The sequence below is a fragment of the Rhinolophus ferrumequinum genome, chromosome 5, assembly GCF_004115265.2.
Source record: "Rhinolophus ferrumequinum isolate MPI-CBG mRhiFer1 chromosome 5, mRhiFer1_v1.p, whole genome shotgun sequence".
NCBI classification, from domain to species: domain Eukaryota; kingdom Metazoa; phylum Chordata; class Mammalia; order Chiroptera; family Rhinolophidae; genus Rhinolophus; species Rhinolophus ferrumequinum.
This window is the reverse complement of record NC_046288.1, coordinates 77217534-77244427: the sequence shown is the minus strand read 5'-3', so window position 1 is coordinate 77244427 and position 26894 is coordinate 77217534. Positions and strand designations below refer to the sequence as shown.

General features: G+C 44.7%; 1 protein-coding gene across 1 annotated transcript; it reads right to left on the bottom strand.

Moving 5' to 3' along the window:
• Positions 1 to 10103: 10103 nt before the first annotated feature.
• On the bottom strand, positions 10104 to 24573 carry QDPR (quinoid dihydropteridine reductase). Its single transcript, XM_033106435.1, has 7 exons — positions 24329 to 24573; positions 21454 to 21546; positions 19516 to 19612; positions 17360 to 17500; positions 13562 to 13670; positions 12356 to 12439; positions 10104 to 10759 (listed from the first exon to the last, which is right to left on the bottom strand). The coding sequence occupies exons 1-7, from the start codon at positions 24425 to 24427 to the stop codon at positions 10654 to 10656; spliced, it is 729 nt and encodes a 242-aa protein (XP_032962326.1). The 5' UTR covers positions 24428 to 24573; the 3' UTR covers positions 10104 to 10653.
• Positions 24574 to 26894: the final 2321 nt, after the last annotated feature.

Below are 26894 nucleotides of genomic sequence, written 5' to 3'. Positions count from 1 at the left end.
AGAGATCATTTGTGCAGGGCCCGTCACAAGACTGGGAAGCCATGATCGGAGTCCCTGAATACCCACCTCCAGCCTATGACAGTAGAGAGATTGAAGAGGTAGAGATAATGTCTAATGTCTTGGTAGAAAGCTATTGGAGAGCTGTGGCATGTCCCCTTTCCCTTCACTCTCAGAGAAGGGACGGGAGAGAAGGCAAAGGTTCCTACAGGGCAGATGTGGGCCATCGGAGAGTCCACCCCAAGCCATCTTGAAAGGGACACTGCCCAGGAGAGTAGCCTGAAAGGACAAAGTGACGCAGCACAGATGTGAGCACTGGATGCCAAGGGCTGAGGGTTACCCCTGTTGGAGGAGAAAACTATGTTCAGGACCCCACCTGGGAGGCATTCAACAAAAGAACCAGCATTTAAAACTCTCCCGTTCCCAGCAGCACCTGTGCCTGAATATGTCTGACCCAGGGCAGGACATCCTTCTTGTTCTGAGCTGTTCCTGGAACCCACTTGCCAGCATCCTCGGAAAGGCTTCAGATGATGCAACCCCCGCTGACATCTGACAGCAACTTCATGAGAGACCCTGAGCCAGAACCCCCAAATTAGCCACTTGCAAATTCCTGACCCACAGAAACTGTGAAAGGTAGTAAATACTGTTCTGTTCAGCCACCACATTGGGGGGTGGTTTTGTTACACAGCAATAGACAACATGGCTCCACCCCACAGCTACCGATTCAGGACTGGTGAGGACTCCGGGAATTCATTTTTAATAAGCTCTCTGGGTAACTCTTTTGATGACTAAAGTTAGAGGAAGGAAAGGACAGAAGCAGCTTCTCTGGGACATTCTGACATTTGGTGCTTCCAGGAAGCTTGCAGCCTTGTGGGTGAAATGATCAATGCCAAAGCTGGGTTTTGTTTTACTGTTTTGTTTTTACTGAGATATAATTGACACACAACATTGTGTACGTTTAAGATGTACACCGTGTCGATTTGGTACATGTCTATATTGCGACACGATTACCACCGTGGTGTTAGGTAACATCTCTATCACATCATGTAATTACCATTTCTTTTTTGTGGTGAGAACATTTAAGATCTAGTCTCTTAGCAACTTTGAAGTTTATAATACAATGTCGTTAACTATAATCGCTATGCTGGGCATGAGATCTCCAGAACTTATTCATATTCTAGTTACAAATTGTTTAAGTATAACTGTGGGATCTGAGCTAGGAAATGGTCCAGAGCATCCATTTGTAAGGGTCCACTGAAATGCACCGGAGTCACTTGTAGCTAAGCCAATCACACTTTCACCTGAGCTGACAGCGCCACCTAGTGGGCTTTTGTTAAACTCCTCTCATCTGAGTTTTTCCCTTCCCGGCACTTGAAGTCACAGGCAGCAAAGAGCCCACTGTCACCATGCGCTGAAATTCTGATTCAGATCATATTTGCCTCTCTGCTGCTTACCAGCTATTGATTACCTAAACTGCACTCTCTTTCATGTGCCTCCCGGGATGTCTGGTTTGGATGATCAGAGAAGAAAAGTGCGAATTACAGAATAAACACTAGCAAAAAGTAGTGCTGCAAAAGTATTTTCAAAAGGTTGGGTCTGTGGACATAAATTAGTTTAAAAAAAAAAAGAAAGAAAAGCATTCTGCATGAAATTTTTATTAACCAAAAATCTATTTCTCCACAACAGGTATTTTTCATAGTCATTCAAAGAAGCATCAAATTATTAGCTCTCCCCCACAAGGCTTGTCTCCACCTCTTGGAGGTAGGAAAGAACTGCTAGACCATTGTAGGAACAGCTGAGAGTGTGTTAGGCTAGAGCACAAGTGAGAGATAAAGAGAATTCAACATCAAGTTTACCGATTCTGATGTTCACGCCGGTTCCCTAAAAGCAGAGGCATGGGACTCACCCCTGAGTCTGGCCTCACACAAAATGGACAAGACCGTGACAGCGTGGAGAGCCTGCAATCCAGGGATCCTCACCTGGCCCAAAGTACCTGTCTTCCTGTGCCACGTTAGATGCAGTCTTTTGCCTCACTCTGGCACAAGACTAAGGAAGAGACGTGACAAGAGGAGCACGGCAGGTAAGGATTCTGACACCGGTGACAACATGTGGGTGTTTTCCGCACACCAAGCCATTTTCTGACACCAGCTGGGTGTCCTACAACTCAACTCCATTCGGACGGTATCTATCCGGTGACAGCGTCAGACCCCACAAGTCCAGGTTGTTTCTGTACTTCTGACCAGGCAGTTATAGATGGGATGCTCTAAAGACCCCCTCTTTGGGTTCAATTAATTTGCTAGAGTGGCTCGCAGAACTCAGAAAAACATTTTACTTACTAGGTCACTGGTTTAGTATAAAAGGTCACAACTCAGGAATAGCCTGATGGGAGAGATGCACCGTGCAAGGTATGTGGGAGGGGCACAGAGCTTCCTTGTTCTCACCATCTCCACGAGTCCACCAAGGCAGAAGCTCTCCGAATCCCATCCTTTGGTTTTTAAGGAGGCTTTATTACATAGACGTGATTGATTAAATCTTTGGCCACTGGCAATCTACTCAACCTCCAGCCTCTATCCCCTGACCTCTGGGTGAGACTGAAAGTTCCAACCATCCAATTTTGAGGTTGGGTTCTTCTGGCAACCAGCCCCCAAACCTCAGGTTTGGCCCAAAGTCACCTCATTATTGAAAGAAAAGACACCTTTTGTTGCTCTCTTCACTTAGAAAATTCCAAGGGTTTTAGGAACACTGTGCCGGAAACAAGGACTAACACCAAATACACGTTTCTTATTATAAGTCACAATTATCATAGCAGGGGATTGAAGCCCCAGGCCATTACAGCAGACAAGGGTCAAGGTCAAGCAGACCCCCACAGGTTCACAGTAGCCTCTGCCCTCTAAGGAGGGCTGTGATTTCCTCCCCTGCTCCAGGGTACTCTTCCCATTCAACAAGTGTTGTATGTCCCCTCCGCTGTGCCAGGCAGTGATTTGTGCTGGAGATAATGAGGGTGAGTTTAAGAAACAAACAAGCAAACAGCGCAGTTCTGATCTCATGGAACTTAGAGGCTGAGGGGGACAGACGTCCATGACAACCACAGAAATGAGGATAAAATTGCCGTTCTGGAAAGGACTGTGAATGCTCGTCATATGGGATTCAACCTCGTCAGGGAACCAGGATAGGCTTTCCCCGGGAATTGACGCTTACACTGTGGAATGAGGAAGTAGCCAGCAACGGGCGCCAGGGAAGAAGACAAACACCCTCTGGGGTGGAGGGTGATGGGAGTCAGAACAGGTGGTCCTCCCCAACCGCAATTCCTCTTTAGCTAAGAATCAGCTGGAATTCAGCGAAGATCTTAAAAAGAGCTTTCCCTTTTCTGTATAGAATTTAACTCTATGCTGTACCTTTTTGTAGGGCAACTAATGCTGTATAAAATCTTACCATGTTTCAGGAAGTGAGGACCAGAGACAAGGAAAATGGAAGGAAGAAACAGGAGGGTGAGAAAGCCAGGGGAACGCAGGAGAGGGGAGGGACAATGTCCTGCCCTATCCGCTCCTTCCTTTTCCATCACCCACCTCTTCACCCACCTGGAACAGTGATCAGTGGTGTCCTTTTAGGTCAGTTATTTAACCTCCGGGAGCACAACTCCCCCACCTGCCCCAAACTCAGGAAAGACTAATGAGAGCTCAAAGTGTGGAGCCACCCTTCCAAGTAGGAGTCGCAGCTCTAACACTCACAGCCATGAGCTGGCCAAGAGGCTTCCCTCTCTATGCCTCAGTTTTCTCATCTGTAAAATGGGGAAGTAACAACACATAACAGGGTCACTGTGAGGATGAAATAAACAATGTGAGGAATTACAACGGTGCCTGGCATACAGTTCTCATCATCCCCACAGACCCAGGAGTGAAGAAGAGGAGCCAGTCACGGAATCAGCACTTCCCGCCACAACTCTGTGTCAAGCACTTGGCGAGACCACTCAGCTAACTGAACAGTGGGGTGAAGGGTTGTGCAAAATAAATAGAGTCTGCCTTTATTAGTTACAGTCCAACAGGCAAGATGGACAATAAACAAATGAGGACAAATAATTAACTAAGTGATGACAAGAGGAAGCAAACCAAGCTTCTCCAACAGAAGGCAGAGTCCAGTGGGGAAGATTCGTCTCATTTGCATAAACTTGAAGAATCACCCACAGCCCAGAGACCCCGCACTCCTGATAGTTTGGTGTATTTCCTTCCCATTTTTCCCACCTACCTGGATACAGTACTTCACTGAACCTAAAACATTGTTGGTTCTAAGTTACACCATTACTTCCTGGGCACCAAGAACACTGTCAACTACACTGTGATACACCATCAACTGTAAGACAATTCAGTGACAGTGAAATAGACAAAGGTGTGCCGTCACATTGACAAAATACAGTACAACGCATTTTAATGTAACTGGGGTCACATCCTATTATGTCATAACATATATCATGCATCCTGCCTTCCACTTGCCGTTACACCATGAAAATGGTCTCCTATCACTAAGAATTATTTGAAAATGTCATCTTCAATAATGACATTATATTTGTTACTGGCACAACTAAATTACGCTGATTGTATGGCTTATTTGCAGGCTGATTATAGGGTAAGCCTGGACATTGGGTTTTTTGTTTTGTTTTGTTTTTTCTTTCTTCCTTGGAATGCAAGGGCCTGACTTAAGCTTTGACTGCAGAGGCATCCACTTCAAAGCCTGTCTGCAATAAACACATTGCCAGACACACAACTAAACAAAGAGCCAGGCTCCTTTGTTTTACAAACCTTGGCTGACTCAATAACTGACCATTTGGGCTACTTGTTTGTTTTCTCTACCCAAGTTTTAAATTCCCACTCATCTTTTAAATTCACCATAAAGAGTGAGTCTTGAAACCCTAGGCTCCCACCCTCAACCTCAATAAAAGCAGAATCCCAGTTCGTTCTCTCTCTCTCTCTCTCTCTCTCTCTCTCTCTCTCTCTCTCTCTCTCTCTCTCTCTCTCTCTCTCACACACACACACCCCTCTCTCTCTCTCTCTCTCTCTCTCTCTCTCTCTCTCTCTCTCTCTCTCTCTCTCTCTCCTATGACCTTGCTGTGTGGCCTCAGGTGTGCTGTGTAATTTCCAAGTCCTGTAAGTAATAAACTTCTATTTTTTTTCCAAAGTTTTCTGATGGTTATTGCCAAAGGGCACTTGCTATCCTAATAAGACCACGGGGGACAGGACGGGTCCAACACAACACTGACTACTGAGAGGCTGAGACCAGCACAAAGCACTGGCATAGTATAGTGGCTGAGGGCACAGACTCGTCTGCATGCCTATTCAAATCCTGGCTTTCACCACATCTTGTGTGACCTTGGGCAAGTAACTATCTGTGTCTCACTCTTCTCAACTGTAAAACGGACATAAAAATAGGAGTTTCCTCATCACAGTTGGGGCTTCAACATGTGAACTTTGGGGGCCACCAACAGGCAGTCCCTCCCTCTCTGAAATCAACAACCCCCACACCCTTCCCAGTATTCCTTAGCCCCTTACCTTGTGCTTTTTTTCCCCACAGGTCAGCCTTTTCATATATCCTTAATGTATTCGAGGTATATTATAACATGTATTGGGCCGTCCCCTACCCCCCACTAGAATGAAACTATTGAGGGCAAGAGGTCTTTGTCTATTTAACTCACTGTATTTCCCAGGCACCTAGATTCATGCCTGCTACATAGTTCACACTCAAAAATTACCTGTTGAATGAATGGCTAAAGCATAGGAGAAAAACATCCCCTCTTCCTCACTCACTTTCCCCCTACATTCCCCTTGCACATCACCAGGTTGTGAGGCCTGAGGACAGGAAATACACCTAAGTAAGCAAGGAAAAGTTCTGGTTTCTAAGTGGAATGAAAACTACCAGCTCACCTGAAACTACTGTACCCTCAGCAAGCCACTTAACTCACGGGGCTGTTTCTTCTTCTGAAAAATGGAAACCACCTAGGTTAGGTATTATTGGAAGGACGAGATGGAGGGACATGTGAGGTGGTGTGTGACTTGCGGGGAGGGGGTGCTGCAAACAGCTGCATTTGTGAGGCAGTCCCAGCTGTACTGCTCTCTGGTGGGTGGGTGTCTGAGCCAGTTCCCGCTGCTATGACAAAATACCAAAGACTAGGTTAGGTGGCTTATAAACAACAGAAATTTCTTTCTCATGTCCTGGAGGCTGGAAGTCTGAGATCGGGCGCCAGCAGGGTCTGCGAGGGCACTCTTCCAGGTCACAGACTTCTCATTGTGTCAGAAGGGCGAGGGACCTCACCAGAGCCACTTTTATAAGGGTGCTAACCGTATGTATGAGGGCTTACCTCCCAAAGACCCCACCTCCTAATACCCACACATTGGGCATTAGGATTTTAACATATGAATTTGGGGGTGGGGGAGACAAACATGGAGACTCCCGCACTAGGTGACTTTGAACAAATCAGCCCTACCTTTCTGGTCCCCATCTTATTTCCTATAAAACTTAGATATCACCTTGAAGTGTGTCAAGAATCAAGACTCCTCAAATAGTTAAACATAGAATTACCAGATGACTGAGCACCTCTACTCGGAGAGAGGTGTATATCCACCTGTTTTCAGTACTCAAATACTGAAAACAGGTACTCAAATACTTGTACATGAATGTATACAATTGCACTGTTCCCAACAGCCAAAAGGCAGAAACAACCCGAATGTCTTTCAACAGATGGATGTACAAACAAACTGTAGTATATACAACAGGATATTATTGAGCCACAAAAAGGAATAACAGGAGATCCAAGACGGTGGAGTAGATAAATGCTGTGCTTGCCTCATAACATGAACACATCAAAATTACAACTAAATTATAGAACAATCAACCTGGAGAACCATCTGAAGTCTAGCTGAACAAGTTTTATAATTAAGGATATAGAGAAGCCACGTCGAGACTGGTAGGAGGGACAGAGACGCCAAATAGGCTGGTTCCACACTGATATGTGGTATTTGAAAATCGGGAGAGATTTCCTCGTCCACAGTGGTTCCCCACGAAAAAAGCAAAGGACCCCAGCTCCCCACACGAGGCCCCCAAGCCTGGAGCACTGGTGCTGCAAAGAGGACCCCCACAACTTCTGGCTGTGAAAAACGGGATTCCGACCATCCGGGTGGGTGGGAAGGCTGGGGGAAACCCAGACATCCTATTAAAGGGCCCGCGCAGGCACTCACCCTGGTCTCCAGCAGAAGGACGGTGACTCTGGGCGTGTCAGGAGAGACTGAGATGTGGAACTTCAGGGCAAGGACTGGAGGGACTGTCCGTTTCCCTGTGTGGGGCCCTCTTCCTGTGCAGCCGGCAGGCTGGCGCCATCTTTCCTGTGTTGGGCCCTCCCCCACAGGCCAATCTGAGTCTGATTGACCTGGTGAGCTCAGCTGCTCCACTCTGCTGACTCACTGAGACCCTGCCTCACCCAACTTGTGCACTGCAGAAAGCTTTACCAGCGGCTGAACCTTATGGGAGCTGGCAGTGGCAGCAGGTCTCGGAGAGCCCTGGCTTTTTGTGGAGCTACCCCAGATCTGGCACTGGTGGCAGGAAGGACAGAGAGGCCCAAACAAGATGAATCCAAACAAGCCCACACCAAGACACATCATAATTAAAATGGCAAAGGTTAAAGACAAAGAATCTTAAAAGCAGCAAGAGAAAAGCTATTAATTACCTACAAGAAAACTGTCATAAGACTGTCAGCTGACTTCTCAGCAGAAACTTTGCAGGCCAGAAGGGATTGGCAGGAAATATTTAAAGTGATGAAAAACTAGGAACTACAACCAAGATTGTTCTACCTAATAATGCTGTCATTTAGAATAGAAGGACAGATAAAGAACTTCCCAGACAAGAAAAAGCTAAAACGAGTTCATCACCGTTGAACTACTAGTATTACATGGAATGTTAAGGGGACTTCTTTAAGACAACAAGAAAAAATAAAAAATATGAATAAAATGGGAAAGAACTATATATTTATCAATAATTACTTAAGTGGAAATGGAATTAAATGCTCCAATCAGAAGACAGGGTGGTTGAATGGTAAGAAATAAGACGCTTACATATGCTGCCTGCAAGAGACTCACTTCAGATCGCAAGGCACACAGACTGAAAGTAAAGGGATGGGAAAAAGATATTTCGTGAAAATGGAAACAAAAAAAGCTGACGTAGCAATACTTATACTAGACAAAATAGACTGTGAAACAAAGGCTATAACAAGAGACAAAGAGGATCCAGTAATCCCACTTCAGGATGTTTATCCAAATAAACCCGAAATACTACTTCGAGGGGACATGTGCATTCATGTTTTGTTTGAATGCACTTGTTTACAATGTGCATTGCAGCCTTGTTTACAATGGCCAAGATGTGGAGGCAGCCTGGGTGTCCGTCGATGGATGAATGGATAAAGAGGAGGTGGTACAGATATACAATGGAATATTGCTCGGCCATGGAAGGGAATGGGTTCTCGCCATCTGCAGTGACATGGATGGACCTGGAGGGTATTGTGCTGAGAGGAGCATGCCAGACAAAGATAGATATGCAGTGATTTCGCTTATATGTGGAGTCTAAGAACAAAATAAACAAACAAAACAGAAACAAACTCATACAGAGAACATTTTGATTGTTGCCAGATGAGAGGGGTGTTTAAGCTGTAGGTGAAAGAAGGGGAAGGGATTAAGAACTATAAATTGCTCATTACACAGTAGTCATGGGGATGTAGGGTATAGCATTAAGGATTATAGTCAATAAGATTGTAATAACTATGTATGGTGTCAGATGGTACTAGGTTTACTGGGGTGATAGATGGGGGTTTGGGGGCAGGGTGAAAAGTAAAGGAATTAAGAAGTACAAATTGGTAGTTACAAAATAGTCACAGGGACGTAAAGCATAGGTTATATTGTCAATAATATCATAATAACTATGCATACTGCCAGGGGGGTACTAGTCAGGGGGATCGCTTTTAAATTATACAAATGTCTAACCACTATGCTGTACACCTGAAATTAATACAAAATAATACTGCATGTCAACTGTAATTAAAAAATTGAAAAAGGGGTGAAAATGTGAAGGTAATAAATGGTCCAAATTTCCAGGTATAAAACAAGTAAGTCATGAGGATGTAATGTACAGCATAAGGAATATGGTCAATAATATTGTGAAAGCATGGTACGGTGTCAGACGGTTGCTGGACTTACCACGGTGATCACTTCTTTAGTTATATAAATGTTGAATAACTATGGTGTACACCTGAAACTAATATAATGTTGTATGTTAGCTATATTTTTTAAAAATCTTTAAAAGAAAAAATGAAATACTAATAGCTGCTACAACAGGGATGAACCTGGAAAACATGCCAAGTGAAAGAAGCCAGACACAAAGGCCACATGGTGCATGATTCTATTTCTATGAAATGTCCAGAACAGGACAATTTGGAGACAGAAAGCAGACTGGCAGTCGCGTGGGGCTGGAGGCAGAGGGAATCAGGAGTAACTGCTTCCTGCATGTGGGTCTTCATTTTGGGGGGATGAGCCTGTTTTGGAACTAGACAGAGGTGGTGGTTACAGAACACTGTGAACATACTAAATGCCCCTGAATTTTTCACTGTAAAATCGTTAATTTTATGTTATGTGTATGTGAATTTTATCTCAATAAAAATTTTTTTTAAGAATCAAAAAGAAAGAAATCACATGGTAAAGGCCTTTATAAACAGCAGCCGTATGGTGCCCAGGTTTCTGGGCTTCGTGCTGCCACGTACTGGCAGTGAGGATGCTAAGCTGACTCTCTGGACCTCCGTTTCCTCATCTGTAAAATGAAGGGTTGGATTAGATCAGTAGTTCTCAGTCAGAACAGCCTGTTATCAGTCACGTGGAGCGCTGCTTCTCAACTCCCGGGGTCAACCCACCACTCTCAGGTTCTGATGTGCCCAAGAGGGAAACCTGCCTACGTCACCGTGTTGAAGAAACGTATTTTAGGGTTTGAGTCCACTCCCTTTTGCAAACACCACACTAAAGACTCATGATTCTAGCGCATTCATCTATGTCGAAGATGAAGTTTGATTAAAGAAGACAACACACTAAAGGAAGTGCATTTATTTGGAAGATAAACTCCAAAAAAATCACAAGTGCTTCTCTTACACACTTGGCAACTGCACAGGAAAAAGATACCTTAACAGAGTCCATTGGATTTTGCTTACACCACAAAAGGAGTTTCAAGGCAGTGTAATTTGAGGCTTCAAAAACTACATCTGTGACATAAACACAACATTCAAAAAGAACTCAGGCCCTCAAAAGTCCCCGATACTAACAAATCTCTGAACTAGGTAAGCTGACAGCCATTGTCAGGGACAGACAATCTCAAAAGCAATGCAACGTGACGCCAATACAGACCTCCGAAACTTAGGCAGTCAATGCAGATTGATGGTACTAACCGGAAGCCTCACCCACATGTTTTTATTTCACATGAACATTTTACACTGTCTTAGGAGAGCAAATGCACATTAGGTGACAGAAATATAGGTCTCACTGGCTGGTACCACGAACAGGGCTACAGAAACACGGGGCCAGACTCAGCTACATGGAGGTAACGACTTTTTGGGCAGGCCCTTCGCGGGCACTGAAATGAAGCTTAAAAATACGCTGGGGTAAGCTCCGTCTTTCCCTCTGTGGTTACCACCTGGATTAGGCTTCCTGAGCTTGGTCGGTTTTTCTCTATGATCCAGTCGTGGAAAGTTCTAGAACAAAGAAGAAAAGCTTTACATTGTAAAAGCAAAAATCTGGACACATGCTTATTAGTCACATCAATGGCTTGGGGGGGGCTGGAGGGGTATGGCAGCAGCTGTGAAAAAGCCACTAAGGCATCATGGGCACATACCCAGCTCTCCAGGGATTTCAGCACTTCACTCACGATAACCACTAAGTGGCAGGATTTGGAGAGATTTTAACGCTCATTGTTATAGTTTTCTGTACTGTTGGAATCCTTTATAGCCCAGTGATAGGATTTTAAGTAATTAAAAAAGCCTTTAATTATTTCATTCTAAGAGACAGGCATGTGCACAATACTTTATGTTTTGCTGTATCGCCTTCCCAGAAATTTAAAAGAGAAAAGGAGAAAAAATTCATTTTGTTTTAGCAAATTTTTATGCACCTATGGCTGCCAGGCAAATGAAAAAAAAAAAATGTGTGTGTGTGTATGTGTGTGTATACAGGCTATTACAATAAAACACATTAAATGATGGAATGGAGGCATTTAATAACTGTGTGGCAAGGGGCAACTAACCCTGCTTGAAGGAGTCAAGAAGACCTCCTCTAAGAAGACAAGTATAAAAATCCTAAGAAATTCACAAGGTTGAACAAGTAGCTGGTAATTTTTCAAACATTTCTTTTCGGTATTGAGCACGCCATCCCCTTTAATATTCCCCCGGCTGGGACTTTGAACCTTCTTTAACTAGGAAGCACTAAGGAGTTCCTGGGATATTCTTTAGTGCCCATCTGTAACCTTCAGGACGAGAGTTAATGTTTAACTGTCAAGTCAGTCGAGCTCTCACTCTAAGGGTTGAACAAGCCAAGGGAAGGTAGTTAGTTACACAGGCTCAAAATACAAAGCACTGATAACACTCCCTAAACTACTGTAATATGTGACCCCATCTCTGGGGGCCGAGCAGAGCGTGGGGGATAGCTCTGAAGTAGACCAGTCACGCCTGGGTGTGTCGGGGTGCATGTGTTACTTATGCAAGCTATAAACTGTCTTCCTTCTGCTGCTCCCTCGTCAGCAGTCTGGAGTGGGGGAGAGAAAATGCCATTCTAGCCATGGACGACAAAGAAGGTCAAGTGCTCACAGAAATTGCAAAGCAAACTTTATGCCAACCTGTCATGTGAATTTTCAAACACCACAAAAGGATGGACATGATTTCCGGAACAAAAGATGGCTGTCCAGCCCACCCCCTGCAGGTCGGCACTGACTAGACACATGACCTTCAGATGTTCCATCTGGAACTCAGGTCCTACGTCAGTGTGTCTCAGGTGTTGGGAGTACTGGCCTTTAAAAAAATGCAAATACAAACAAAATTCAAAGCCTGGTGTCCGCCACAACTTCCAATTTCTTTTTTGCACGTTCCAGCATTAAGCATGACACATGCTACCGGAGGAGAGAACAGCCAGCACAGGCTCTGCAGTCACTGCCTGAGTCAGATCCTGGCTCTGTTGTGTGACCTGGGACAAGTTTTTGGTACCCCTCCGCCAAAGAACACGAGCTTGTCCTCTAGCCCAAAGAGGCAGAGAAAGGGGGCTGGACGCTGCCTCGTCACTGACATTACGACCGTGATACTCACTCCACGAGGAACTCTAGGGGCGTCCAGGAGCTGAAGTCGGCTTCGGGCATGGATTTCCTATTCATCGGAGTATCCAGGGTAACCCTGTGGTGGTGCAGAGACAGGCTTGTCATTTGTGCCTCCCCTTTATCACAACCACTGGATACCCAGCCCACTTGGAGCCTCTGGCACCACGGGTGGCAGCATTTACATGGAGAGATCACACGAAGATAATCAGAGAGAGGCCAGGGAGCCATCCACACTTACAGAGGTCACAGCCGAGCGTGATTCAGTGAGGTGCTTTGTGACTCACCCTTTAGGCAGACAGGAACAAGATGAAAAGAGCTACATTTTGCCTTTTTAAAAGAGACCGTCTTTATTGAAGTAAACTGCTTTACTGTGTACATCTTCACTCACTCCCTAAAATGTGGTAGACTCATTCCTCAGGATTAAGTGTAATGATAATAAACCTTTAAATATGGGGAAAAGACAGCCTCTTCCTTCATTTTGTGGCTGTTTTCCATGAAACCTATGATTTTTCAGCAAGAGACCACAGAATGCAGAAATGTATGCCTTTCCCAAGACCATTCAGGCCTCGGGAATTACTCAGAATAGCTGTGGGACCAGGTCACAGGATCACAGAAGCTCACAGACGAAAGACAGCCAGGCAGTCCAGTCCCCTAGCAGTCCCAATGCCTACTTTATAAGACTATACGCAAGAGACAAGCCAGATGGCGCCGGAATCCTTCCAGTAAGAAGGAACTCTCTGCCTCCAACGCAGCTGCCTCAACTGAAACAGCTGCCTGGGGACTTTCTTCCTGATCACAAACAAGACCGTCACCCACTGTGTCCCATATTCTCCTTCAGACTGCCCCCACCCACACAAAGACTAAGTACAGTCTCTCCTCCACACTGACCTTATAATGATGTGAAAGACGACAGATATTAAAACAGAATGGGTAGGCTGTTTTCAGTAAGGAGGAAAAGAGGGACGGATGGAGGGAAGGAAAAAAAAGAAGAAAGAAAGGCAGACCCTCCCAGCAGCCAGTCCACGACTCTGGCCCGCCCAGGATCTTCCCACCCCTGAACAAAGCTCTTCAGGGTCTTTGGTGAATCTTAGGAGCCAAGGTGACGACACCCATAGACCCCTGGTGGAAAGCGACTCTAGGACACCTGTGAACTCTCATCAGTGGGGCAGAGGACGGCAGAGACTCCCCAACCACTTACGGGAGCACGGCGATGGCCGCAGACCTGGCCGGCATGCCACTGTTCTTCCCCGCGAGGCTCTGGCAAAGCTGGTGGACGGCGCCCTTGGCCATGCCGTAGCCAATCATCCCTGCGAAATGGGGAGAAAATGGTTCAGTGACCACTGGCCGCCACGGGTGTGTCCAAAGGCAAGCATGCCAGGGTCCAGAGGCAGCCGGGAAGAAGAGAAGGGTCGGCATCTATGGAGAGAGTGGAAGGGACATAAACATTTCGAGTAGGCCTAGTATTCCCCTGGCACTTAATGTTTATCGCAAAAGCCATGAGGTGGAGCCTATTTTTACTGCTGAGGAAACCGAGGCCCGGACACAGTGAGTTACGTGCCCAGACTGACACACCCTTGCACCAAGGCCAACCAAGAGGAGAAAGGCCAGGTAAGAACCCCTGGACCAATAACTGCTTGTGAGCAAAATCGAGCTGTCATTTGGAGTGTAGGCTTTGGAGTCAGGTTGCCCTGGTTCAAATCCATGCTCTTCCTTCCACTTCCCAGGAAAGCAATCCTGGGCAACTTCTCAAAACCCTTCTAATCCTCAGTTACCCCATCTGCAAAATGGGGATAAAGTACTTAATTCTGGGCGCTGCACAGGATAGGTACTCAATAAATGTTTCTCATCAAATTAATAGAAGTAATGTGCCCTCTAGTTCAACCCCCCGTGTCAAGTGTACCATCTGAGCAATTTCGATATATCTATACCTGCTGCCTGTTAGTCTGCCTTTGCTCCCACTAATCGGTGAATATTTGCTGACTGAAGCAAGGCTTGCTTTTTATTAGCCTTCTGTCTGCCCCTCAGACACGTGGCAGGAGTGGGGTCTCTCCTCTCTACATTCCCCACAGCACTCAGCTGCACGTTCACTAAAGGCCACAAAGAAGAACAGGTAATTGCTGTAAACACCCGCCCTCCTTCAGAAAAACCACTACTTCTTCCAGAGGTCAGCAGCCTCTTTAAAAACTCCCAGCATGCATTCTGTTGAAAGTATAACATCTGAGGCGGCATCAAAGGTCCGGGGGGAGGTGGGGACCACAGCCCAGCTGAGGAACCAATCACTGAACAGCTTCAACAGCAACCTTGAATTACAAAAGAGGGCCAGGATCTCAAAAAGGCCTTTCGAAGCACAGCAGAGTATTTCACCATCCCCGGCTTCTCTGTTTAATCGGGGGCAGGACGCCAACTGTGGTATAAAGCTCTAACAAACTCTGCAGGAATGAAAAGAAACCAGTGTATGAACCTCATTCATCCGGCCCCATCCCCAGTAACACCCAGGGCTCTCTCTTTATTCCATTCAAACAAAATGGCGGGGGTCGGGGTGGGGGGCACCCTGATGAAGAAAGAAAACCACCAGCAACCCTAATGGTTTCATTTTACAGAATTCTACACGGCACAGGTAAGGGGATCACTTGCAAGATATGAAAAAAGAAATTTCATTAAGATGGTAAATATTTTCCTCCCAATTATAAAATGATCAGTGTAGACCCTCAAGACTGATTTCTAAACACAGCAAAACGAAAGTGATCACCACGGTTTTAATACAACAGAGAAGCTACAAATACAACTTTGGAAATAAAGGGATGGGGGCTTTCTCAGTATCTCCCCAAGAGAAAAAACACTTCATTTTTGAACAACTCTTCTTGGGTTAGATGGACCACTAAGTCTCTTCGTCATTTACTTTCAAATTATATGCAGATTTCCCCAGATTTTTTTCTGGGGTCTGAATCAAAGTTGAAAGATTTCATGACTCAAATACATTTAATGATATCTAACTAAGAGCTTAAAGATGAACATACTTATTAAGATCAAAAGCAGGGCTAGCCGAGCCAAAACAAACCCAGAGTAAATAATAATAATAGTTCACATTTACTATTGACTCCCTGACATACTAAAGCCATTTATACCCATTAAATTGTTTACAAGTCACAACCACCATATAAAGGAGGTATTTTTATTACTTATCCCCATTTTACAGATGACAAAACCAAGGCTCAGAGAGGTTAAGTAACTTGCCAAATATCGCATGGTGATTAAGTGGCAAAACCACAATAGAAAACCAATGTGTATAGTTCCAGAACCTGCAGTCTTAACCAGTATCCAAAACTATAAAAAAAAAAAAAAGGATATTTACAAGCCAAAGGAAAGTAGGAGGCTATTTTGTCCTTTAGAAAAATTAGTCTTTCAGTCCTAAGGTTTTCTTTTTTAAATGTCAAGCTATTACTCATTTCTCTGTTTACTTTCTAGTGCCTCTGCTCTATGTCACCTTTAATAAAAATCAGATATCAACCAGACCAATATCTGACATTTACACAGCTTTAATGATTGCAATAGCCATGGATTTGTAAGATCATATGCTCTGAGAAACGCAGTAAGAAAATGAGTGGCACAAAATTATTGATTTGTAGGAGCCACACAGTTCAGTGAGTTACATTAATATTGAAAAAGGTGCTCAAGGTCTCTACCACTTGCCTCACAAGGTCCAAAAACAGCTCCCTCATCTTTTTTTAAAGTGTTTAACTTAGGCAGTGGAGGTAGACACTTTCTGCCTCTGGGCTGTACTCCCCACCCCCTAAAATTCTTTTAGCCTTATACGAGAGGGAGTTATCATGGGCTGAATGGTGTCCCCTCCTCCAAATTCGTATGTTGAAGTCCTAACGCCTCCCTGTCCCTCAGAATGTGATTGGATTTGGAGATGGGGTCTTTCAAGATGTAATTCAGTTAAAACCAGGTCATTAGGATGGATCCTAACCTAGTCTGACTGGTGTCCTTATAATTGGAGATCAGGACACGGACATCCCTAGGGGAATGACCACGTGAGGACACGGAGAGAAGATGGTCATCTGCAAGCCACGGAGAGAGGCCTCCGGAGGAAGCAACCCTGCTGACACCAGCCTCTAGAGTTGTGAGAAAATATATTTCTGTTGATTAAGCCACCCAGTGGTCCTTTGTCATGGCAGCCCTAGCAAACTAACAGAGAAAGTAAAAAAATACAAAGGAAACTTGCATCTGGACGATATAATGGAAAAAGCGCATCATTTAGAACTGATCAGGGTTTTGGTTCAAAGGAAGTTTGCAACGGAGTCACTGGAGACAATGAGACAAGTGACCGAATCTCTCTAAGTTTTGGTTTTCCTACCTGTAACTTGAAGAAGACACTAACGACATGGACCCCAGGATCCAATGAGAATACACATGAAATGAAGCGACTTCTTGGAAGACTCACCGTGTGCTGGGCACTTTATATCTACTACCAGAACCTGTAATGCTTTACTGTAAAGCTACTCTTCAAGGTAGATGCTACTGTCACTATTTACAATTAAGGAGAATACAGCAGAAATTTGGTCAAACAGATACATAATACATTCAAGGCCGCACATCTAGGGTGAAGAATCTATGCCCAGACTCTCTTATTGTACAGCCCACACTATTTTCAGCTGCCGAGCCGCTTCCCTGGGACACATGGACACAGTATGATGATGATAATTCATGTTTACTGACTAATGAATAGCTGCTACACCATTCATTCCCTGAGTGGGTGACAGGTGAATGAGCCAGATTACAGCTTCCTTAACCACAAACATGATGACAATGCAGATGAAAGGATCAGGAGTCCTCCCCCTAAAAAGTTTCAGGCCTAAAAGAAGCAAAATGCACCCACATAAAGCACTTCAGAGGGTAAAGGGCTTCAATATTCCTCATCTCATGGAAGTACCCAGCAGCCTCAGTGAGCAAGTATGAGCATGCCCATTTCACAGATTGGGAAATGAAGTCTTACCGGGAGTCCCATCTAGGGCAGCCTTGGCACCGGCCAAGGTCAGGAGGCCTCCTTCCTTGAGGTGCTTGGTGGCCAGATGGCTGGAGATGGTCGACGTCCACATGCTCTGCTTCCACATCAGGTCACAGTTTTTAAAGAGAGCTGAAGTGAAAACAACAGTGTGTCAGCTCAGCATTTGCAGCAAAGAAATTGAAAGGTGAGCTCAACTCATGGCATCTGACACCCAAGGAAGCATCGACAGCCACTCCCGCTCTCCTGGCCCCTGATTACAACAAGGTCTAGTACTAGCAGCACAGGGTTTCCTCATCTGTAAACAGGTAAAATGTTAGCCATTAAATGAGGACCATTAACAGATATGTGGGACTGGCTTTAATTCTGAGATTGTTCTACTTTATAAAGGGCATTAGATTTGTAAAAAGAACCTACGTCTAAGTCAGGTTTTACCCATGATAAGAATCTGATGAACCATTACCACATGGACATAGAGAACTTTGACAGACCCACATTTTTTATGGCTGAAAATTTAATGCCAGTTTTAAAGACTCTTTAAAAGAAAGCTGAGATAACAGCCATTTCACACTTAACTCTCTGGCCTTGCTAGAGATGTAAAGAGGAACAGGTGGTAACATAAGTCACATCCCGAGCTGGGCAGCTGTCCCCTGCCCCCCTTACAAGGCTGTACCCATGATCCAGAAAGAAAGTCCTCCCCACAAAATACCAGTTTCACATTTAAGTGTGGTTCACAGAAAATCAATTCCTTTTAAATAGCTTTCACTAATAAATGTAGAAGGAAAGATAGTACTAGAAAACTACCATTTCCAAACCCCATTGGGATAACTGTTTTAGGCAGGGATTATCAATGGATAATTAAAATTATTAGGTTTTAGGAATTTAGGATTCTCGAGGTGTTTGGGAACAGGATATTCACACATGATGCCAAAGTACCATCCCACAGGTCCCTTACTAATTGCAGACAGAAAAATGTAGCTTTCCAATGGAAGTTTACTGGCTACCACATTAACCGAGCATCAAATCTGGCATCACTATGGATGGAGAGGTCGATCTGACATGGTGAGAGTCCCACCATGATTAATACGAAGTCCACATAACTCAGGAAGAAGACTCGCCTCCAAAATATTCAACCTGAATCTAAGCAAGTCCCTAAACCTAAATCCCAGCTCAAAGGAAATACCCAGAAAGGAGGAACAAGGTAAATGATACCTTACATAAATGGTTAGACAAATTCATATACAGGACTTTCTATATGAAAACTGCCCTGACTCACCAAGTTTAACATAGGGGGGAAAAATCTAGATTAAGAGACTAAAAACAACAACAAAATGCAGTACATAAACCCTGACTGGAATATGTTCAGGGGGAAAAAAAAAAAGAAACAACTATAAAAGATAGGAGATAAACTGAGGAATCTGAATATAGATTGGATATTATTAATCTTACAGAATTACTGTTAATTTTCTTAGATACGATAATGGTATTATGGGAATGTCGGAGAATGGGTTTATTCCTGGGGGATAATGCTGAAATACATTAAAGTGCCAACTTACTTTCAAGTGCTTAACAAAAAAATTCACAGAGTATACACACACACACACACACACACACACACACACACACACACACGAAAGCCAGACAATGCAAATAGAGTAAACAGAGTAAACATTAACAATTATTGAATCTAAATGGAGGGAATGGGGTGTTCACTGAACTATTCTTTCAACTTTTCTGTATGTTTGAAAATGTTCATAATAAAAAGTTGGAAAATGTATTCAGCTTTAACAAAAACGAAAAAAAAAAAGCTCAATTTTGAGTCCTTTTGACCTTCAGAATCTTTCCATTTCATACACACTCCGCAATTCCCAGTAATAATCCCTGTAAGATTGGGGCAGGAACAATGCTGATTTCATTCTGCCTCTACTTTAAACTTCAAACTCAGTGTGCCACTCCCGTAACCCCTTTTATGGGAAGTTTTTTTCTTCATCTGTAAAATCGGTTGCTCATCCTTTCCTCATAGTTACTGTCCAGATTCTGGGAGACATACGGGAAGACACCAGGCCCGGCACATGGTACAGACCCAATCCGTGCCCACTGGACAAAGAGCAGAGCAGAATGAATGATTAATTCAGAGAAGGACTCACACTTGGACTTGGCATTGCCCCCGGCCCATCCTCCAGCCACACAAAGGATGGCATCCACCTTCTCTTCACCCAAGAGCTTTCCGACCTCAGCAGTCACCTTAAACCAAAGGGACAAAAATATGCATAAACTGTCAAGTAAACCTAAACAGGCTGCTTCTTTACAGATACCTTGGTTTATTTTTTTTAATTCCTTTTAAGACAATTAATAGTACTTGGCAATTAACATGTTGAAAACTAGATGTAGAACTAACCTATACGAAGCATTTTGGATAGTGAAGCCCAACTACATTTCAATGTGATTTTTATAAAGCAACCTAGAATCTTCTTTAGAACATTCTAAAGGGTGGGGACATAAGCATCCCTGGAATAAAACAATTAATAAAGTAGGAAAATATTTTTTTTTTTAAATCACCTAAAGCTCCAATGCCTGCAGCTAACCTTCTGGGATATTTCTTTCCTGCCTTTCTTTGCAAATCATAGAATCATAACCTGAGATAATTCTACTTTCCCCCAACACAAAAATCCTTTCAACTGCAACTCCAAGAGAAAATGCCAAAGAGGAATTATTATTTTTTTTTAAATACAGTCAATGGCAAAATGTTGGTAAATACTGAGCACATAGGGCTCACTTTACTAATCTATTTCTGTTTGATTGAAATTTTTAAAGTTGAAAATACGAGTATACACATGTCCTTTTATTATAATTTATTAAAACAAAAATCTGGCGAGACAGGAGATTCTGGTCATCAACCACGACCCTTTTCCATATTTCTCTGGAATGACTGAGATGACGCCTCCGACTGCTTCCTTACGATGAGTCTTCAGACTTATCACAAGATAATGTATCTCTCCCAGCAGCAAGATTCCAGTAGCTGACCTCTTGCCCCAGCAATTTCTGAGGCCTCAAATTACTTTCAAAGACAATGCTTTAGCAATAGAAACCAGTCTTTCCTCCCCCTACACTTTACACCTAAAGCTTTCAAGAAATTCCTGCATTTCCGTTGGCCTCTATTAATGAGTATCTCACCTAATCCTGACGTATCTTCTGTTGACTTCCCTCCCGTTACCCTGGTTCCCAGTTGCCCGCTCCCTTCATTCTTAAGACGTGTCCTCAGCCAAGAGCTGAGATCCCAAATGCGGGCGGGAAGCTGGATCATCTCCCTTGACATCTATATGTATACACAACTCATGCATGTTCTACTTTTTAGGGAAGCATGGAGCCCGCAGCAGCAATGCACCTGTTTGACTTGTGTTTTACAATATTTATGCATTTTTAAATTCCTCCCCCTTAAATTTTGCTCTCTGCCAAATAGTTTTCTCTAGATTTAGTGCCTTTCTCACTTCTTGGTCTCTTCACTGTTCACCAGTGAATTTCCTGTCCAAGGGGCCTATTTTAGAATGTATTCTAAATAAATAATCAGAGATGGAGATAAAGACATTTGCCACAGTATTCTAGATAATGGTAAAAAAAAAAAAAAAGGAAAACTGCAAAAAAGTTTAAAAAGTTAAATGTATAATATGTGGAAACTAAAAAAATTGTGGCCAGTCCATAAAATTAAAAATTACATGTTGACATGGAGGTTGTTTTTTTTTAAGTGATCTGAAGTAGTATTTAAATTAAATAAAAATTAATTTTATTTAACGTTTTAAAAAGCTGACCCTAAAATATAAAACACACAATTATCTTAACGTGTAAAGCGAATAACATATAGTATGCATAGGAAAGACAAAAAAATGGGACAAAATGTGAACAGTCAGCAAACTAGACATGGATTATGGGTAATTTATCTTCGTTGTGTTTTTTTTCCCACTCTCCCAATTCCCCTCAGTAGGTACAAATGGCTTTCATCATGAGAGAAACAATACTTGAGAAAAGGACGGAACACATCCCAGTGGCCGCCCCTCCCACAGGCTTGGTGGGGTCTTGTTTGGAATTACCTGGTCAGCCTGCTCCGTAAACGAGTCCGTCATTTTGACAACAACACTGGCACTGGCCTCTTCATTCTCCACTACGTCAATGCTGGCGACCCACTGGAGTCAAAGAGAAAACAGCTTCAGTCAAGAGACAGTCAGTTGCTATTCCTTTAAAAGGTCATGCCAGAAATGGGGGAGAGGAGACAGATGAGAGGCTTAACTGAAAACCCTCTAGAGAAAGCAGCTATCTACCGACCTCTCGAACCCCTTACTGGGGGTCTGATCTCTGCCTCCTCTGAAAGGCGAACGCTGCACTTCCAGAGACCCCCTAGACGAAGGTCTGCAAACGTTTTTCTGAAAAGGACCAGAGAGTAACTATTTTCGGCTCTGCTGGCATTATGGTCTCCGCAGCAACTACTGAACCCTCCTGCTGTAGTAGGGGGAAAGCAGCCACAGACCATAGGTGAACGAAATGGCATGGCTGAATTCCAGGGAAACTTCAGGCGCTGAAATATGTATTTCATACAATTCTCACATGTCACAAAATGGTCCTCTTCTTTTGATCTCTTTTCAACCACTTAAAACTGTAAAACCATTCTTAGCTCTTGAGCTGTACAAAAACAGACGGCAGGCCGGGTTAGGCCCTAGACCACGGAGGGAGGGATGGCTTTGGGTTTGGGAGTCAGGCAGATTGGGGTTTGAACCCTGGCTCTGCCTTATAGCTGAGCTTTCTTGACCTTATGTTTTGCAGGGGTTCCTCACCTGTAAAGTGGGGGCAAACAATCAACAGCGTTAGTGTGAAAATTAAATAAAATAGAGGATGCTACTTACTGCTGCCAGCACAGGTGACACATGGTTCTTACTCAGAAAGCTCCAGGGCCCTGAGGTCTGCAGGCCCCAGAGAAAAATACCTCTAATACAAGCTCTGAAGCACAGAGCGTCCATTCAAGAACACTCAGTACTTCCATGTCACCAGCCATGGGGGATATTGCAACAAGGAAAACGTTCCATCCCAGCTGTCCCAGGAATGCAAGGGGAGGGTGGGGGGAAGACAGAGGTAAAGGTAAATCAGTTCACCAGATTCTGCCTAGTCAAAGGTAAAGCAAAGTGCCCCCACCAGGGGGGAGTGCCCCACCAGGGGAAAGCACAGCCCTGACATCTGTAACATGTGGATACCAACAAGACAACTGTATTCAAGTTATTGGGAAGAGTAAAAGAAATGAAGAGTCTGTAAGGGACCCGGTACGTGGAGCACAGAGCCTGGCCCTTGGCTGGCACTCCTTAAATGTTCTAGTTGTGACCAATCCATCTATGCAGACTTGGGAAGACACCCCAAATCACAGCCTTCCCAGGTTCCAGAGCAAGCAGATGGCAGGAAAGGGGTAGTGTGTTTCGGATCCCTTAGAAGCAGATTCCTATACCAGAATAAAACCCTGGGACCCTCTCTCTGGTCCCAGGGCACCCGTGCCCAAGCTGTTGCTGCTGCTGCTGCTAATTACACCCCCAGGGAAGTTTCACAGAGCTCCAACGTGGACTTTGAACAAGTGACAGCTGCAGCAAGACACCCGGCAGTCTCCACGGGGAAGGCACTGAGCCCTACTCGGCAGCTGGGGTTCAGGGTTTCTAGCCTGCAACAAGCTGGCCTCCAATTTACAGCCTTCAGGGAGTGGATACCTGATTATACAAAGTAGTTGAAATAGTCTTTACAAAACAAAGAAGCCACCAGTATTTGAGGGGCTGAGCTTTCAAAGTATCAGGTTCAATGGCGGCTAAAGGAACAGGGGTATAGATCAATATATCAATAACGTATGTGTATTGGGGGAGGAACTTTACCGTTCTAGGTTCTTCCGGCTGATCTAATAATCAAGTAAACATGATACAAATTAACGAGAGAAAATAGCTAAATTACACACATGTATGGGAACCTCACATACATGAGAGAGTCAGAGGTCCCACATACTCGTACATGAGAGGTTAGACAGGAAGTTAAAATGAGGTATAGATGACATTCTGAGCTCAGGTGCTTTGGGGCTCCAGCGAGGAGGAAGGATGTTCAAAGGACATAAGAAGAGCAGATATTCAGTAATTAGAAGTTTGCACTTCCCTACAGATAAGTCATAAAAAATTATTTCTGGTAATAACTCTTGCTATGGGCAAGGATCCTAATTTAAAAATTTTTTAAGGGAGACATTAAGTTTCTCGCGACCCCGTGGGGTCTCTATTGCCCTTCTGCTCAAAATAATTCACGTGCCAAAGTGGCACTTCTTAGGGAGGCCTGTTCTGAACCCTTACAATGTATAAAATAGATATATCAATAATAGCTAACATATAAACATCTTTTACCAGGTGTCAGGTAATTTACAAGCTAGGACACCAATTATCTAGTTTAATCCTCAAAACTCCCTTACGGGATAAATACCATCATTATCCCCATTATACAGACGTGGTAACTAAGGTTTGTGGAAGTTAACCCACCAGTTCACGGTAATGGGAATGTAGTAACCCAAGCCAGGCAGTGTAATGTCCAGATACTTCCTTCTCATTATCGCTCCGTCCCCTCACCTCTGCTCCTCTTCTCCCCTCTCTAGAATTCTCTCCCGAGTCATGCCGGACTTTCTGGGCCCAGCAGAAGCCGAGAGAGCAGCACCCCCACCAGCCTCCTTGCAGAGCAAAGGGCCCAACCTATGGCCGCGTGAGCACGTACTCGGAAACAGGAATAGATGTGTGGATTTGTACATGTACCAATCCACATGTCTGCGGGTGCACAGGGGCCCCCACCTTCCCCCAGACTGCCCTCCCGGCTTGCCCCGGAAGGCTCCCATGCGCCCCGTCCTGCCCGCCCGCCCCCCAAGCCGGCCCTCGGGGCAGAGCCCCCAGCGCCTCCAGCCCAGTTAGCTACCCAGTTGCGGGCCCGGAACGCCTGCACGCAGCGGGAGCCCAGCGCGCCCCTGCCGCCGTACACCAGCACCCGGCGCGCCTCGCCTGCAGCCGCCGCCATCCTGCTCGTCCCGCTCGGCTCCCGCAGCTCCGCACACCGCCCACGGCGCGCCCCGCCCCGGCCCTGCCGGCCGACCCGGCCCAGAGCGACCGCGCGGCGGCCCCGCCCCGCGCCGCGCCCGCTGCTGCCGCCTAGCGCGCGGCCTCGCTCCGCGAAGGCCACCTTGAGGGGCGGGTGTCCTCGGCCACGCCCCCAACCGGGCTGGCCCGCCCCCCAGGTCCGGTGACCCAGCAAAGGCAGGCCGGCCGCCTGTGAGTGCGTGACATCCTGGGCGAGCAGGCGCAGAGCTAAGGCGGGAACGGTGGAGAGCAGGGGTGCGTGAGTGGGGATGGCTCTGCCACCAACTCGGGATCAAGAGAATGAGAGTCCATTGAGGAGATAAGACATACCACGCACGTATATTTTTCCTCTAAATTAGAGGGAAAGCTACTGCCTGGCCCCCCAGTTTAGTAGCTGGGTGACCCTCAGCAACTTTCTTAACTGTTCTGTTTCTCAGTCTCCTCGCCAGTAAAATGGGAATACTAGTGGTCTATCCTACTAGGGTTTTGGAAAGGATTTTAAAAGATAATACTTAAAGCAGTGTGTAGCTAGTAGTAGGAGCTCCATAAATGCCAATTGAGCATTATTAATATTTTTATTTTTTCCACTACTTCTGTTACAATTCACTGGGCCTCTTAGAGATTGTGAGTTCCAGGCCTCTTGCAATTTGGGGGTGAGGGATATTTAAATATCTATTTGGGGACATATTTAAGCATTAAAAATTGCCAAATGAGTGATACAAAAATTGTAGTATACTATATTTTGTGTTTATGCTTCACAAATTAATGCTTTTAAAACAAAAAATACCACAGAAAATGATTTCAAGATCGCTAAAAAATGTGAGTACATACATACAGTACAACAGGCCTTTGGTCTGATAGGGACACAAGTTTCATGATGTAAAATCCTGTAATACTGACCTTAGACCTCTGTGACTATGTAAGCTCCTATTTGACAAGAGTATTAAAAGTCCACAGTTCCATATTTGAGCCCCGTCAAATGGCACCACCCACCCCCACCAACAGAGCCTGGTATCTTCTCACTTGTAAATTAGTTAACTTCTGTCCATGCCTGTGCCCCTAAAAGCAGCACGATCAGTTCTGTGCAGGTATGGGGTGGGGGTGGGGGGCTGTCCTGTGCATTGTAGGATGTGTATCACATCTTGGTCTCTTATCTCCTGGATGCCACTAGCAGCATCCCAGCCCTCCAGTCATCACAATCAAAGATATCACCAGACATTTCCAAATGTCCCCTGGGTAGGCAAAATCACCATTGGTGGAGAACCACTGCCCTGATACTGTTGTCACCTTCTTAACAGCAGGATTCTGTATTATACGAGGCTGACAAGCTCGCGAACTTGTTGCAATGATGTTTCTAACCTTTTTTGATATCAGAGGGATTATTCATTATGCATTTGTACCAACTGGACAAACAGTTAACCAAGTTGACTATTTGGAAGTGCTGAAAAGGTTGCGTGAAAAAGTTAGACGAAAACGACCTGAACCTTTCCCCAACAATAGATGGCTCTTGCATCACAATGCACCAGCTGTCTGTGAGGGAGTTTTTAGCCAGTAAACAAATAACTGTATTGGAACATCCTCCCTACTCACCTGATCTGGCCCCCAGTGACTTCTTTCTCTACCTGAAGATAAAGGAAATATTGAAAGGAAGACATTTTGATGACATTCAGGACATCAAGCGTAATACGATGACAGCTCTGATGGCCAGTCCAGAAAAAGAGTTCCAGAATTGCTTGGAAGGGTGGACTAGGCGCTGGCATCGGTGCATAGCTTCCCAAGGGGAGTACTTCGAAGGTGACCGTAGTGATAGTCACCAGTGAGGTGTGGAACACTTTTTCTAGGATGAGTTTGGGAACTTAATTGTCCGACCTCGTATATGTGTGTGTCACCCTCCACCCAAACACAGTGCCTTGTACACAGCAGATGCACAGACATTTACTCAATAAGCTTGTGTCAGATAAGGCACACAGAAATGCGTTGTTCAAGAACAGGATGCATCCTGCAACACATTTTATAATCAGAAGCTTCATTACCAGCAATAGAATTGCTAGAAGACTGGATACGGAAGAGGACACTCTTTATTCAGTGCCCTCTCTATGCCATACACTGTGCTGTTATTTCAGTTTACTCCACACAACAATCCTATGACAGATTAGGAAACTGAGGCATGAGAGCCACAGGCCCAGAAGAGTAGAAATTTGAACCCAGGTCTTCAGTAGTTAAGAGTTCTGCTTAAGCACACTTCAATTCATCATGGCAAGGGCTTGTTGGGAAGTCAGTTGCTTCCCATAGAATTTTTTCTGAAAATAACTGCTTAACCGCTAAAACACCAAATGTTGACCTGGGTCCATTATTGGGGGCAGAAATATGACACAATATTATCCATATCTTACCTTCTCAAAGCATGC